General features: G+C 41.5%; 1 protein-coding gene across 4 annotated transcripts in view; it reads left to right on the top strand.

Moving 5' to 3' along the window:
• PDE8B (phosphodiesterase 8B) overlaps positions 1–15,421 on the top strand; it is a 239,584-nt gene that overhangs the window by 205,446 nt on the left and 18,717 nt on the right. For all 4 annotated transcript variants that reach the window (XM_081053191.1, XM_081053189.1, XM_081053192.1 and 1 more), the window contains 3 exons: positions 8,416–8,458; positions 11,588–11,665; positions 13,890–13,966. In XM_081053191.1, the coding sequence (XP_080909317.1) occupies positions 8,416–8,458; positions 11,588–11,665; positions 13,890–13,966 (198 nt within the window). The remainder of the gene's footprint in view (positions 1–8,415; positions 8,459–11,587; positions 11,666–13,889; positions 13,967–15,421) is intronic.

The raw sequence follows: 15,421 nt of genomic DNA, 5'->3' as shown, positions 1-15,421 counted from the left end.
AGTGCTTCTGGTGCACAGGGCACCCTGAGTGGCGAGGCGTCACCTATTGCACGGTGGTCTCCAGGCCGGCAGCCTCGGCCTCATCTGGGCCCTTGTGAGAGATCCAAATTCTAGGCCCTGCTCAGACCGAGTGGATCAGAAACTCTGGGGGAGGGGCCCAGCAACCGGTTTTAACAAACCCTTCACATCATTCGTCATTCAGATTCAGGCTGAAGTTTGAGAACCACTCTCATATTTCCATATTAGGAAACTCAGTATTTGCCAGGTATGAAGCAAAGGGGTGCTTACGTTGTAGGTATTTGAAAACCATTAAAAGAAAAACTGGACAAGGGGAAAAAGATAAAACTTTTAAGCTTGAATGGTAGCTCTCCTTAAGTGTTTTTCCATGAGATAAGGATACAAACATGATTATCACTGGGCTACATAACGAGAGTACTTATCTGTAAAGGCCCTTGCAAACGCATGTTGAAGGTTGGGCCAGTGGGCACCAGCACCGACATGAGAGTCCTTTTGACCAAGGGATACTAACACGTTTTGACCAAGGGATACTAACACTAAGACAGAAGGGATCTAAACACCTGGCCTGGCATTGCACAGAACGGAAATGCTAAAATTTTTCCAAGAAAATATCTAACAGTAGAGGAGATGTATCTCCACTTGTCTGGCGTGTATAGCAAAGTATGTGGGGGGGGGGGGGGAAAGCCTGGGATTATTCTTTTTTATCTTGTGTAATCTTAAAAATTCATATTCATGTTCATTTATATCAAACCAATGCATGTTGTTTTGATATAAGTAACATTTTAAATTACCATCAAGATAAAAGGGGACAGATGATGTTGCACTGAGTCTTTTAGGCTCGTGAAATTAACGGAAGAGATCTGACACCAGATATCAAGATTAGCATCCGTGCAATTTCTCCTTGGCCTTGGTGCTAATGCAGACTCAGAATACAGGAAAACACTAGCAGCGATTTGCCCATGACGTCAGGAGCTATGGAAAGGTCATCGCAAGGACAGGGATCCAGAGTGTTGCATGAGGTGTTTTGTTCCTGTGTTTGGGGAACACCGTTTGTTGTTTGTTTGATGTTTGGGTGGGAATTTTGAGAAGTGAATCTCCAAGTGGTTTCCGAAAATAGAGCAGACAGAAAAGATCTTTGATTTATGCGTCCGATATGTTTGCCATCTGAGGAAATACTCATCAAAGTGTATTCAGTAAAGAAAGATGATCAAAGAAATTCTGCATTATTCCACTCACACTGCCATTTTCATTGCATGTTAATGAAAGAGGTGGGTTAAATGACTCAGTTCCCAGCATTCGCACTGCACTTCATCACTGAAGTCGTATCACATACGTGAAAGAATTCCACTTTGTTGTGAAGTTGTTGATCAAGCATGTTTAATCTTTTAAAAAAATAAGGATTGCTTACTAAGTCAACTGATTGTCTACACTGATTGTTTAAGAGAATAGTGCTTTTCTGCATCTGAAAAAGTTTTTACCCCTTTCCATAATATTGATGGGGGAGGGGGGCATGACACAAAAGCTACGAAACACTATATATAAAGTCTGAGTGTGAAAACTTTGATCGAATCTCCTTCCTTCAAAGCCAGCTGTCTTCTATGTAATTAAGAAATACTTTAAAATTACTCATTTCATTACAAAAGTGCGTGTAGATATGAACAATCTTTTTGTTTTTAAAAAAAAATAGCTACCATTTTTACTGCTCTGTTTAATACAATGAGAAATGTAGCAAAGACTCAAAGATGCAGGGAACTGGTTCAGGGATGAGGGTGCATTCAGGTTTTTGATGCCCCTGGTTTCTCACCGTCACACCAACTGTTTTGCCTGATTTGGCACTATCAGAGCATATGGATGTAGCTTTTAGTCAATATTGTATTTGCTTTAAAAAAAGAAAAAGTTTTATGGAAAATTTCCTTATCAGTATTTTACCATGAAACACTGCAAACTCATGTCTTTAGAGACATCAATATTAAGTATATCGGTCAACAAAGACCAATATGGTGGCCAAATCATTAACAGCAGCATATTCAATACAGGCTACAAGGTAAAGAAGCAGATTAATCTCAGTCCCTTATGGACTAATTTATTGAACTTCTTTGTGCCAGGTACTGTGTTAGTATTCAGTATACAAAGGTAATCAAATGAGACACAACTCCTGCTTAAACAGAACTTTCAGTTTGGAAGGATAACAGACAATCAAACAGGACAAAGTTTTGAACTGTAAGAAATACAATAAAGGAAAAGTCCACTAAGAACATGTGACTGGAACACTTGACCTCAGGAGAGGCTGGGATAGGCAAGACCTGTCTGGGAAGGCTTTCCTGTGGGGAAATCACCTTTTGGCTAAGATCTGGAGGACAAATAGGCAAAGGGAAGAGAATGGATTGGGAAGCTTCCTGGGCAGAGGAGCTACATGTGCAAAGGCATGGGTAGTAAAGAGCATGGGCAAATGAGTGGTGGAAAGGAGGCCAGTAAGGCCTGCAAGCTGAGAGCCCAGGACATAGTGGCAAGGGGCAGCAGGAGAGCTGGCGGGGACCAGGCCACACTGCAGAGCCTCATGGCCAGGCTGTCACATGAAACTGGCCCTGAGACCTATGGGACGTACACATTTTAAGCAGGACAGTGATAGGATTAAACGGACCATTTTGCAAGATTGCACAGGTTGAAGAATTTAGAATGGATTGGGCTGGGGGTATTGCCAAATTCAGGTAAGCTGACGGTAGCCTGCTCTCTGACAATGGAGAGAAGTGAAGTGGTGATTCTAGAGGTAGTTAGAAGGGAGATTTTACAGAATTTGATGATGGACTTAGGCAGGGGCGGATGAGAGAAAAGGAAGCATCAAGGATGATCCCCAAGCTCCCACATATTGGGATATCTGGTGATTTTAATTGTGACGGATGCCTTTTATGACTTTGTCATTCAATAATGACAAAAGCACATTTCTACCAAAATGCTATTCGCATTCCCAAGGTGATTCTGAATGAATGTGAAAGGAGGTATCTAGTATTATTTGCTTGCTTGCGTGCTTGCACTGATTATTACACTGATCCTGGCCTTGACTCATTTTAATTGCTAAAAAGTCTCATGACTTTTCATTTTTCAAAAAAAGTGATTTTTAACATAGGAGGAATGTTTTCATATAGTTATGTTTTGGAGTTTTTCTCCCATAGGAGAGATCAGGATTTAGGTTCATTTGTAACTCCAAAATTCACAAAATCAATAAAATTATTGAGAGCAGTGTATCAACATTACCTAGGGTAAATCTTCTGAGATTGCCAGCTGCTGTCTGCAATTCCCGTGTTATGGTTTGAAGTGGCACATCATTTTCATGCCCAGGTTCGTGGTCGGGAATCCCAGGGACCATGCAATGTGATTCGCCTTGCTCAGTTCAGGCTGTTCTCAATTTCCTTCATTTTGTTTTCACAGCATTTGAAATTATATTTCAGACTTCCAGTTTTAGCTATCAACCGATATTCTATCGAACATACAATTTTTCCAGTATTTTTTTGTGAAAATTTTCAAACATACAGAAAAGTTAGAAGAATTATAAGTTAATACGTGTGTACCTACCCCCTAGGTTTGGTAATTAATATTTTGCTCAATCATATATCTGTCCATCTGTCTATCCCTCAATTCATCAATCAGTCCATCTTATTCTTTGATAGATTTCAAACTAAGTTGCAAGCATCACGACAGTTCTCTCTTCGGTACTTTAACATTCATATTATTAACTAGAGCTTACTCTTTGTTTTAGGGGAATTTTCTTTTTTTAGTTAAAAAGTTACATACAGTGAAATGCACAAATCTTAAGTATAGCATTCCTTGAGTTTTGACAAATGCACATACCTCTCCAACCAGACTCCATCAAGAGACCAAACCTCATCGTCCCCAAAGTTCCCTCATGTGGCTTCCCAGTTCTTGCTCCAGTCCATCCCCCAGAGGTCACACAGTTCTAAATTATGTAACCAGAGAGACGTTTTGCCTGTTCTAGAGCCTCATACAGTGTCTCCAATTTCTTGTCTGGCTTCTTTCACTCGTCATGTTTTGAGATTCATCCACAGTGTATGTATTGGTAGTTTTTTTTTTCTTTTTTATTGTTGAATAGTATTCCATTGCATCAATCTACCATAGTTTCTCTCGTTGATGGACTTCTGGGCTGTTTCCATTTGTTGGCTCCTTTGAACATTCTTAGACAAGGCTTTTTGTGAATAACTGCTTTTATTGATCTTGGGTAAATACTCAGGAGTGGAACGGAATACTGAGGATTTGGGTCATCGTGTAGGTCTATGTTTAATTTTTTAAGAAAATGCCAGAATTTTTTTTCATAATGATTGTACAGTTTTATAGTCTCTCCAGTTTCACATCCTTGACAATTTTTTTTTTTTTAGTTTTAGGCATTCTCATGGATGTGTAGAGAAAATATGGTTAAATGATTATTCTCTAAGAGGAAAACAATCCAATGACCCTTAACACTCTCTCTTTCTCTCTCTCATACACACACACACACACACACACACACAGAATTTGTAGTTTTTAGAGGCAAGCATAATAAGGTGTTTGTAAACAAGGCATGTAGCACAAGGACAGCAAGCAACATTTGTGGGAACCTATAGTATTTTAAGTAATTAAAGGTTATAAGTTATGAATTTTCTTTCCAAAAACAAGCTGTAGGCTTCCGAAGACTTGCTTTGAGCTCTGGCAAGAGCAGCCCAGGCCGGCAGTAGTCACATCGCAGAAACTTAGTGCTAAAGCCTGCGGGTCCCTCGGGACACACAGTATTAAAATTCCCCATCGTTACTGTCCATGGACATGTTCTACACTTTAAACTTTCTTTCACAAAAGGAAAAACAACAAAAACACCACACTCCAGGGAGGCTGGTGGACGTGGGGACATTGGATTATGGTATTTTTGTTTTGCTTTAGCATGCATGTAACAACACGTATCCATAGCAGGAATTCATACTTTCCTCAAAATTGGAAAGAAAAGTTATATTTGAAACAGATGCCCTGCACTGACCCAGCGGATATTGTCCTCAGACCCCAGTTTAATAAGCCTGGGCCCTGGATTTCCTTTCTGGGGCCTCACTGTAGAAAGCAATGTGACAAAGAGGAAATGGTGTTAGAGCTAGAGGAAGCTTGGCTTGAAATTGGGCTCGCCGTGTACTAGCTGTGAGGCTCAAGCAAGTCCCTTAACCTCTTGAGGCCTCAGTTTTTCCATCTGTCAGAGGAATGATGATCCTTCCTTCCTTGCAAGGATGTTGTTGTGAACAGATTGCAAATATATGGTCTGACAATTAAGTTCATGAACATGTTGCAACGATGTTGCTAACCTTTTTTGATATCAGAGGGATTATTCATTATGAATTTGTAACCAACTAGACAAACAGTTAACCAAGTATACTATTTGGAAGTGCTGAAAAGGCTGTGTGAAAAAGTTAGACGACCTGAACTTTTCGCCAACAATTCATGGCTCTTGCATCACGACAATGCACCAGCTCACACAGCACTGTCTGTGAGGGAGTTTTTAGCCAGTAAACAAATCCTATATTGGAACACCCTCCCTACTCACCTGATCTGGCCTCCAATGACTTCTTTCTTTACCCGAAGATAAAGGAAACATTGAAGGGAAGACATTTTGATGACATTCAGGACATCAAGGGTAATACAATGAGGGCTCTGATGGCCATTCCAGAAAAAGAGTTCCAAAATTGCTTTGAAGGGTGGACTAGGCGCTGGCATCAGCACATAGCTTCCCAAGGGGAGTACTTCGAAGGTGACCATAGTGATATTCAGCAATGAGGTATGTAGCACTTTTTCTAGGATGAGTTCACGAACTTAATTGTCTGACCTCGTATAAACCTGCAAGCAGATCGCAGACATCTAAGTGATGGGTGCTGTTGTCATGAGAAGTGGCCTCTCTCCTCCTGCCCCACAGTCCTCAGGCCCGCAAACCTCCCCCAGGCTGCCCACCAGAAAACACCAAACCTCACACCCACTCATTCCGTTTATTTCTTCAGTGAACTTGACTGAGAATTATGAGGAAATCATTTTAGTGGAATCATTCGTACCAAGTTATAACTGACAGGTTAGACCGCCAAGAAAAAAATTCTAATACTGAAAGAACTTTTTCATCCAAGTGAACCATTATCTGTAAAAGAGGGTATTTAGAAGAGGCACGTAGATAACCTGGGTCAGGAAGTTTCCATAAAAACCTGGCACTCCTGGGGTGTAACAGGAGAAAAGATCCTCAGGTGCTGCTTTGGCCACAGAGACGCAGGAAGTGAGGCATGATGTGGGGTCCTGGGCAGCAGCTGCTGAGACAGCCCCATAGACCTTCTGCTTGGGAAGCAGGTGAAGGTTGGATGGCTGGTCGGTCAAAGTGTGTTCCTAGTCTCTGTGCTGTCTGTAGGAGAGCCCGTCAGACGCACATGAGCCAGTTGGGGGGTGACAGGCTTGGAGCAGGTGTGTTATGTGCAGCTCAGAAGGTGCCGAATGCAGCATCCTATGTGGAGAAACACCAGAACCTCCTCAGCAAATGGATCCGGTGTCTCTCCCCTCCTCCCCGTTCCCGCCACTTCCCCTCGGGGGCCCGGGCACATTTTCATCCCAAAGGGGTGGGCTGTGCATCTGGACCGTGGGCTTCGTGGGGTTCCATCTGGAAAGAACACAAAGCCCACGTTGACCTTCCAGGAGCTCCACAGTTCCAACAGCTGGCCTGTGGGGGCCAGTGAACTATAAGACAGGGTTTTGTGTGTGTGTGATGTGGGGAGCCATGGGACTTTGTTCCTAAAGGAGAGGTATATTGTGATTCAGACAAAAAAGCTAAGTATTTAAAAATCATTTGCTTTTGAACTAAAGCTGATTGAGAAACATTTTGCAAGGCAAAAGTTGTATCCGCTTGGTATACTGTGTTTCCCCAAAGGTAAGACCTTGCCGGATAATCAGCTCTAATGCATCTTTTGGAGTCAAAATTAATACAAGACCTAATCTTATGTTACATTATATTATATATTATGTTGTATTGTATTGTATTGTACTGTACTGTACTGTACTATACTATACTATATTATATTATATCCGGTCTTGTAGTAAAATAAAACCAGGTCTTATATTAATTTTTGCTCCAAAAGATGCATTAGAGCTGATTGTCCGGCTAGGTCTTACTTTCGGGAAAACATGGTAGTATCAAAAATTCACACTGCGCTTAGTAGCTTTGTAGCAAATGGTCTTTATCTGTGAAGGGAAAACATAAAGTCGTTGTTCACAGAAGAAATAAAAAGGTCCCATAGTTATGGGATAAATGAGTCACAGCCCTTAGTCATACAAGACCAAGATCTCACACAGGCTGGCCATGTAATTGTTTCTGTAATTATGTGGAATGGACTATGCAGCATAATTCATAGAAAACCCCTATTTTAACACTTCAGTTTTACATGATTATTTTTCATTGGTTCAACCAGGCTGGAAACCTGTGTCTTATATAGATGGGATCTCTGGCTATTACAGATGTTGCTGAACCATACTCATCTTCTTCATAGACAGCCCTATACACTCACCTGTCCTGTTTCTCGAGTTACTTTATCCCCTTCATTGAGTGGCTACAAATGCTTGATGGTCTAAGCAACTGGAAGTAGGTGGATTTAGCAGGAAAACTGCATGATTATAAGTGTGATAGAGCTGGAACGTGCCCCACTAGCGTCTCAGTCGCTCATAAACACAACAGTGCAGAGCCCCAAAGAAAGCATATTTATTATTTCTAGTGTGAATTGCTTCCATCATTTGACAGATATTTATTGAGCATTAGCACAAAATCATCAGCCCAAAAAAGACTGGTAACCAGAAGGAACTAGGTGCTAAGCTACATCTAAAGTTCAGCTTTCATTGTGAAGAAACATTGTGTAAATCGACCCTGTCTGTAAATAAAGCATTTGAAGAGTTTTGTAGGAAGGTTTTCAGAAATCCTAGACTTAAATTCGGGTTACTTTTATTTACAGGAAAATTTTGTAACATGTATGAATTATAAACAGGTTATATCGTTGCCTTATTAAAAAAACGTTACATTTTGTTATAGCTTTTGGTCTTGCTGCGTTTCTGCAGACTGTCAAAACGAGCACAGCTGACTGAAGATTTAGGTGTCCTGCTTAGAAAGTGTGTGCTCTGAGTGCCTTCCTGCGCTCGAGCTCAGCCTTTCTGTTGGTGTCTGAACATAACACAGCATTTATGATATTATCTCTTGCACTTGGTGTGCACCTTTCGTCAGTTCATATTATCTGTGCAACGTCTTGCTTTCTTGAAGTTTTCAAAGCTTGTTAATGAAATTGTTTGGCTGGGAATGTAGCTCATACCATGTCTTAAATCTCTTTCTCTTGTTTTTACCAAACTTTTGAACAACTTTAGATTCACAAGTTTCATCGTGATTCAGGAGACAATTCTCAGACAGGTGAGAATATTTTCATCCCACTCTTCTACACTCAGGTGGCATTTGTAGGTTCAACTCTACCAGTTACTCTGAAGAAGTCTAGATGGACCGTCACCACCCCAGAATTTGGGTTGCTGATATCAGAAGGTTGGAAAACTAGAATCAAAGCAGAATCCTTTTAAAAATTTGTAATATTCATTTATGGCAACCTTTTCTACTGAATGCCTCCCCATTCCTGGTTTTCTTTTGCTGGCTAGAGACCATGCCGAGCACATAAACCTCAAATAGAGAGTGGCCCAGAAGTCCAGGGGAGGCACAGTGTTGTTATACGACAGGCAGGCTTCCCTTTCTTAGCAGCAGTCAGTGACTAAACAGTTAGAAAATGTGGATGGGCCTGGCCTGGGAGTCGGGAGCACTGAGTCACCATTTCAGCTTCCTGCTCCCCGCCTCATACCTTGGGCAAGACTCTGAGTGTCTGACCCTTGGTTTTCTTAGCCATAAAATGAGGGGGCTGGACCTGATGACTTCTACGTTTGAAAGGTCTGGCATTCTCGAGCATTAGAGGGAAAAATCAGTTACCAAAGATTTAAAATTCTTGTTCCCACGTGTACATTCTCTCCCCTGTTGGTGACTTCCCAACCACTAATGCATAAAGTCAGACCGTGGGCTACTATTTAGTCCTGCTCCTTGATTCCAGGATGGACCATATTTTGGCTTACTCAGAAAGATTTCATTGGATCTTTCTGATCTTCTATTTCTTTATTTGTAAAATGAACTAATAATGTCCATCTCGTTGTTATGAGGATTAAAGGAGAAAACGTACATGATATTTAGCAGTACCTAACATTTAACTGTTTAGTATTCTCCTTTCCTTCCCCACCCATCTGTCCTCCCCCATCCCCTCTCCCTCCTCTCTCTCTCTCTCTCTCTCTCTCTCTCTCTCTCTCTCGTTTTAGTTTATTTCTTCTAACACTTTCTGCAAGAGTATTATTTTAACTAACTTAAAGGGTTCTGGGTGCCAAAATCTGTTACAAGTGTTTTCATATCCTGTACAGTGCCCAGCCTGGCACAAAATAGACAATAAATACTCACAGAACATTGATAAATTAAAACATCCCATCTTGGAAAACACAGGTTCTACCATTTATTAGCTCTTTGACCTTGAGCTATCTACATAATCTCTCCAAGTTTAAATTTCCTCATCAGTAAAATAGGGATTGTAATATGTAGCTTTCAGAATTGTTTTAATGATCATGTAATTGCTATATTTAAAGTAAATATGAAAGTACAGTATCTGGTGCATAGTAGGTACTCAGTAAGTTGTAGCTTTTTAAAATTGGTGATACTATATTCTTTTTTGCCTTTGGGTACAGCTGTTTAAAACTTTTATCCTTTTTTTTCCCCTGTGTTTTTAATTCATTCCACAAGCATTTGTAGAGAGAATGAATAACAAATTCTTTGATTTAAATGGCCTTTATTGAAGAATAATTTCTCCAAACTTTTAATCATTGTGATTGCTATAGTTTCTCTTAATTTTAGCTGAGATAAAATCAGGAAGAATAAGCATTATTCATCTTTGAATAATTTCTAATGCATGATTCAGGATTTAACCCATCAACCTGGGCCCACAGCTGGTAAAGTAACCTCCCTACTTTAGTTTTATTTAGAAACTACATTTGAGGAATTCTTGAATGTAATCTTAAATCTTTAATAAGTTTGATTTAATTTATATCTGGTAAACAAATGTAGCAACGTATATGATTGGTAAGTCCCTGAATAGGCTAAAAACGAACGTCTCGCAAGTGACCATTATTAGTTTCTGAGGGTTTGAAAGATGCCATATGATCCTAACCTTTTATTATATTTGTCTTTAATATTATAATTGTCTTTATAAATTGTCTTTAGAGTTGTCTTTATAAAGAAATATTGAAACTCATATCCAAGACCAGGGAAATTATTAAGGCAGAGGCTGGAAGACAAAATTAGGCAAAGAGATAGTGAATATTTTAAGTTAGAACTTTTAAGACACAGCTCTGTAGCTGTGGTGTTCAGATCCACTTTCTAACAGTTTTGCCTTTCACTTCATGCTGGATAAATATAATTCAGGTTTAGTTATTGTTGTAGCCTTTTAAAAAAACTGAATCAGACTTTTTTTAGGACACTAAAGTAAGTGGTTAAAAAGGTGATCTAGAAAAGTATCTAAAACATATTATGAAGTGCAAACAGCAAATACTAGAACAATATTGTCACATGATTTCACGTGTGCCTAAAAAGAAGGTACATGTGCAAATGAACAGATTAATACCATGTAATAGCCAACATGAACTACATATTTACTATGTAGCCGGCACTGTTCTAAGTGTTATTCATGGGTTAACTCGTTTACATCTCACAACAGCTGATGAATGCGATGCTATGACTGTCCCCACTTTACAGATGTGGGAACTGAGACAGACAAGTAGCATTCCCAAGGTTACACAGCTCCTAGACGGCATAGCAAAGATCTCAGTGTTGGCAGTTTGGCTCTGGAGCTGGTCCTCTTTAGTACTACACACTCTTACACCTTTGTTTGGTGTCACTAGACAATTCTTTAAAAAGCATTATTGAACCTTTGTTTCTTTCTTGGACCATGATCATTTACTGGTGTCTGAGAGATGCATTCTTTCTGCTGGAACCTGCAGGCTGCCCCGTGTTAGCACAGTGAGAGCAGTTCCGTGTCCTGGTTGTGTCCCCTCCCTGCTCATGCGTCACTCCCACAGGACGCAAATTTATATCTGGCTCCCCATAAGAGCCTTCCCCATCCAGTTAAATGTATTGTCCTTCGGGTGAAAATGAGCTCCCCCCAAGTTTTAATGTTTATTTTCAAAAAGATATTTTATTAATGGATCTAAATAAGGCTTGATAAGAAGCCCCATTTCTATGATGTAATGTAGTACCACAGGAAAAGGCATCATTTTACAACTAATACCACTGAAAATTCTGTATGTGGTGATGATTTGAAGAGAAAGTGCTTTACTAGTTCCTAAAAATGTTTTATAGTGCTTAGACAGTAACCTTGTTTTCTTTGGAGAATGAGGGAATAAAATGCATCTGGACTTCACCTGTGATAGCTGATAACTAATCTCTCCATCACTCATCTGAAATCCTTAGAGTCTCATTCATTCAGATACAAGAACCGGAGGAAAGAGTCCATAGATGTGAAGTCGATATCATCTCGAGGCAGTGATGGTAAGAGGTTTTTAAGATTTCCTTGATCTTTTAAAAGTATAGAAAATGACAGAGGAATATAGTCACGAAGTCGTCAGCATATAAACAAAACCCCCAGGAGTAGGGTTTCAATGAAACTGACTTTTTTCCCACAGGGTGAACACTTTTTAGGCCTTTAATTCTTTTTTTTTTTACTTTTTACAGTCTTTGTCCTCTCTTTGAAATGGCTCGATGCTACTTTCTTGGTGGTCTAAAGTGTGCTGGGCCAGAACCACAAAGCAGCTCGGAGTTCCAATAGCTGGGTCACTCGCGGGTGCTAGGGGCAGAGAGGGGACCAGAGTCTTGACTTCCACCTCCAATACAAACCCAGTTTTCTGTGTACCTGTTACACACACTTTCCCTTACTAAAACATCACAGATAAACTGTGAGGCAGAATTTAGCCAAACATTTTTTGAGTACAATCAGGCCTAAATCATCAGCTGGATTTGCAGAGAGACGATTCTGAAATGTCATGCCTAAGTGCCTGGAAAGATGTAAGTAATATTTACAGAAATAGGAAAGTTTCCATGTATGGGTAGGTGGGAGGTTGAGAAGATGATGAGTTTTATTTTAATGGAGATGGCAAGGAAACTAAAATGTAAGACTGGTACTCAGGGCTAGAGATGTGGATTTGGGGGTCCTAGAGGTGACAGATGAAGCCCTGCACAGAGGGACATCTCTAAGGGGTGTGTGTGTGTGTGTGTGTGTGTGTGTGTGTGTGTAATGAAAGAACAGAGGGTCTAAGTCCAAGGCTTGAGGGTACACCCTCTCCATGAGAGGCAAGGCAGGAGAGCTAAGGCCAGTGAGAGGACAGGAGAGCTGGGGTGAGTCCACTGTCACATGAACGAAGAACAGTGGGTAGCAGAAGAAAGGAGATGGCCAGCAGTGATAAATGCTGCAGAGATCGATGAGCTTAAGGGCTGAGAACAGACTAATGGATTTCACTCATTCAGTTAGTTTTTATTTGGCAAATGGGAGGACAGATGCGAGGAGTATGAGGAGGGGATGGATAGTGATGATGATAGGAAAGAGATAAGTGGGATGGTAACTTACGGGAATAAACAGGAGGGGCAAGTGAAGGATTTTTCAGTCCTTTGGGTCACAATGAGTATGAGGGAAGTGGCTGAACTAGCAAGAACCAAAGACTCTAGAGAGAAGATGGATAATTCATAGAGGAAGATGGATAAATCACAGGGCATGCAAGGGATTGGGACGAAGAATGTAAAGAGGATGGATTGAAATATTCTCAGATGGATGAAGGTGTGGATACAGTTTAGATGGAGAGGATGATAGATGAGGGAGTGTCAACTAGATGAGTTTTCAGAGCAGAGTTTGAGATGGGATATCCTCGCTCCAGGGCACGGAAAGAGGGAGGGTTGAGAGTATGCAGAGGTCTGCAGTGTGGCTGTCTGGCAGCAGAGGGGGCCACAGCGATGGCTGCGCAGCAGGCCGGCTCTGCCCCTACCGGCGGGAGTCGGCGATCCATCTGTAACCTGCGGTCGTCCCTCCTGCCTGCCTCACGGGGAGGGCGAGGAAGAGCTGGTTGAGAACGGTGCTTATAAAGGTGCTTTTAAAGTCAAGTTTCTACCTTTTGACTTCTGGACCACATGTAAACATTACCTGTTCAAAAAAATTAAATGACTTGAACATGAAAGTTTCTATAGATGAGAGCTAGAACCACCCTGAGTTCTGGGTGTTACAAACCTAAAGGCTCAGGGAGGCGAGTGCCTGGCCCTGATTCATGCTGAGCGGGCTCATTCGTCTGCCCGCCCCCGCCCCCTCGTGGACCCACCACACCTCCCACACTGCAGTTACCCAGTTACACGACTGAAAGTGACCCTGCTGCCCGAGCTGGGCTTTAGTGACTTATGGGAAAGTGAATTTGGGGGAATCATTAGGTGTTGGGGTGAGGCCTCAGGATCCCCTCAACCTTCTCTGAAATCCCCCTTGTGGACCTGGGATGCGTACAGCCTTCCTGCTACCAAAGTTCCAGGCCAGACCACCCTGTCCAGACTCTGACAAGCCGTGGCTGAGCTCTTAGCCTTTTAAGATTAAGAGATGGGTAAATTCATTGCTTTGTGGGGTGACCGCAGGGGGACATCAGTTCTTTGAGAATCACGCTCCCAGTCCATGAAGGGCTTCTTTGCTGCCCCTAGTCAGGCAGAGCCACCAAAACCAGGTGTATCTTTCTTGACTTATTTCCAGCACCAAGCCTACAGAATCGTCGCTATCCATCCATGGCAAGAATCCACTCCATGACCATTGAAGCTCCCATCACAAAGGTGAGTGGCACCTGCTGCCTCCACTCTACAATCAGGGCTGCCTAGCACTGGGCTAGTTTTGGAGATAAAATGATGAATGACATACCACTGATATCACCGAGTTTATAGTCTAGTAGAAGAAACAGATTTTAAACAAATAAACACATAATAAATATGTGGTTATAAATTACAGTAATGGCTATAAAGGAAAACTACAGGATTCTAGGAGATGAGGTTAGATTAGGGCCCTGTTTTGGTTGGGTGAGGGGTTATCAGGGACGGTCTCTCTGGAGAGGAAGTAATGTTTGAAATAAGAGCGGAAGCATGCAAAGGTGTAGGAAAAGACAGGGGGTAAGAGGATTCTGGGCAGCAGACATGGCAAAGGAGGGAGCGCTGAGTTGGAAGAGACAGACTGGAGCATTTGAGGGCCTGAAAGAAAGTCAGGCTGGCTGGAGTTTGGAGAGCAAAGGGGAGCGAATGGAGACGTGAGTTATACAGGCAGGGCTCAGTTCATTCTGGCCAATTGGGCCATAACAAGTTTATATTTTAGTTTATGTGCGGAAAAAAAACCACAGAAGAGTTTAAAGCAGAGGAGAGACCCAATCAGGTGTGTTTATTGAAAAGAACATCCAGCCACTATGCAGATAATGAATTGGAGATGGCAAGAGTGAAAAAAAAGAGGCCATTTAGGGCTGTTCTAGAATTATAGCAGTGGAGGAGGAATGAAATGAATAGATCAGGAAATATTTAGGGGTTGAATCAATTTGACTTGGAGATTAATTATATTGTCAGGGTGGGGAGAGAATGTAAATCAGGGGGCAAGTGATTCATAAACCAGGACCTTTCAGACTTTTAATTTGAGCACAAGATGGATAGAAGTGACTTGTTTTTTATCCTTCAGTGTAAAAACTGGAGAAAGTAGCATAGCTCTTCTGTTCCATTTGTTGTTGTTCTTGTTGTTGTTGTTGTTATGTTTGGTTTTGGTTTTTTTTACTTGCTTGCTTTGGGGAGGGGAGAAAGAGCATGAGTTTAGTTTTGGACATTAAGTATTCCAATAGGTGTGTCAGATAAGCTATTGAATATATAAGTCTGAAGGTCAAAAAGAGTTCAGGGCTGGGATGAAAATTTGAGAGTCCTTAGCACACAGATCGTATGTGTCCAAAGCTGCGGGAGTGAAAGAGCTCATATCTAAAAGGACTGTAGGGTGAGAAAACGGCCCAGCACCAGTCGCTGAGGAGCTCCGTCCTGTCGAAGACAGCTGGAGGAGAAAGGTCAGCCAAGGACCTGATTAAAATGTTGTCAGGGAGGTAGGAATAACACTAGGAGAGAGGGATGAACAGCCCTCCTCAGTAAGAAGGCAGGAGTTGCGTGAAAGCGCTGGTCATGAACAATGCGTCATCACGTGATTTCTTTTGGATTCCGGATAAAGGTATCACTTTTGGGAAGTAGACTCCTAAAGTCCTCAAATTTACTCTT

The sequence above is a fragment of the Rhinolophus hipposideros genome (assembly GCF_964194185.1).
Source record: "Rhinolophus hipposideros genome assembly, chromosome: 7".
NCBI classification, from domain to species: domain Eukaryota; kingdom Metazoa; phylum Chordata; class Mammalia; order Chiroptera; family Rhinolophidae; genus Rhinolophus; species Rhinolophus hipposideros.
The sequence above is the reverse complement of the archived record's forward strand: the minus strand, read 5'-3'. Positions and strand labels throughout refer to the sequence as shown.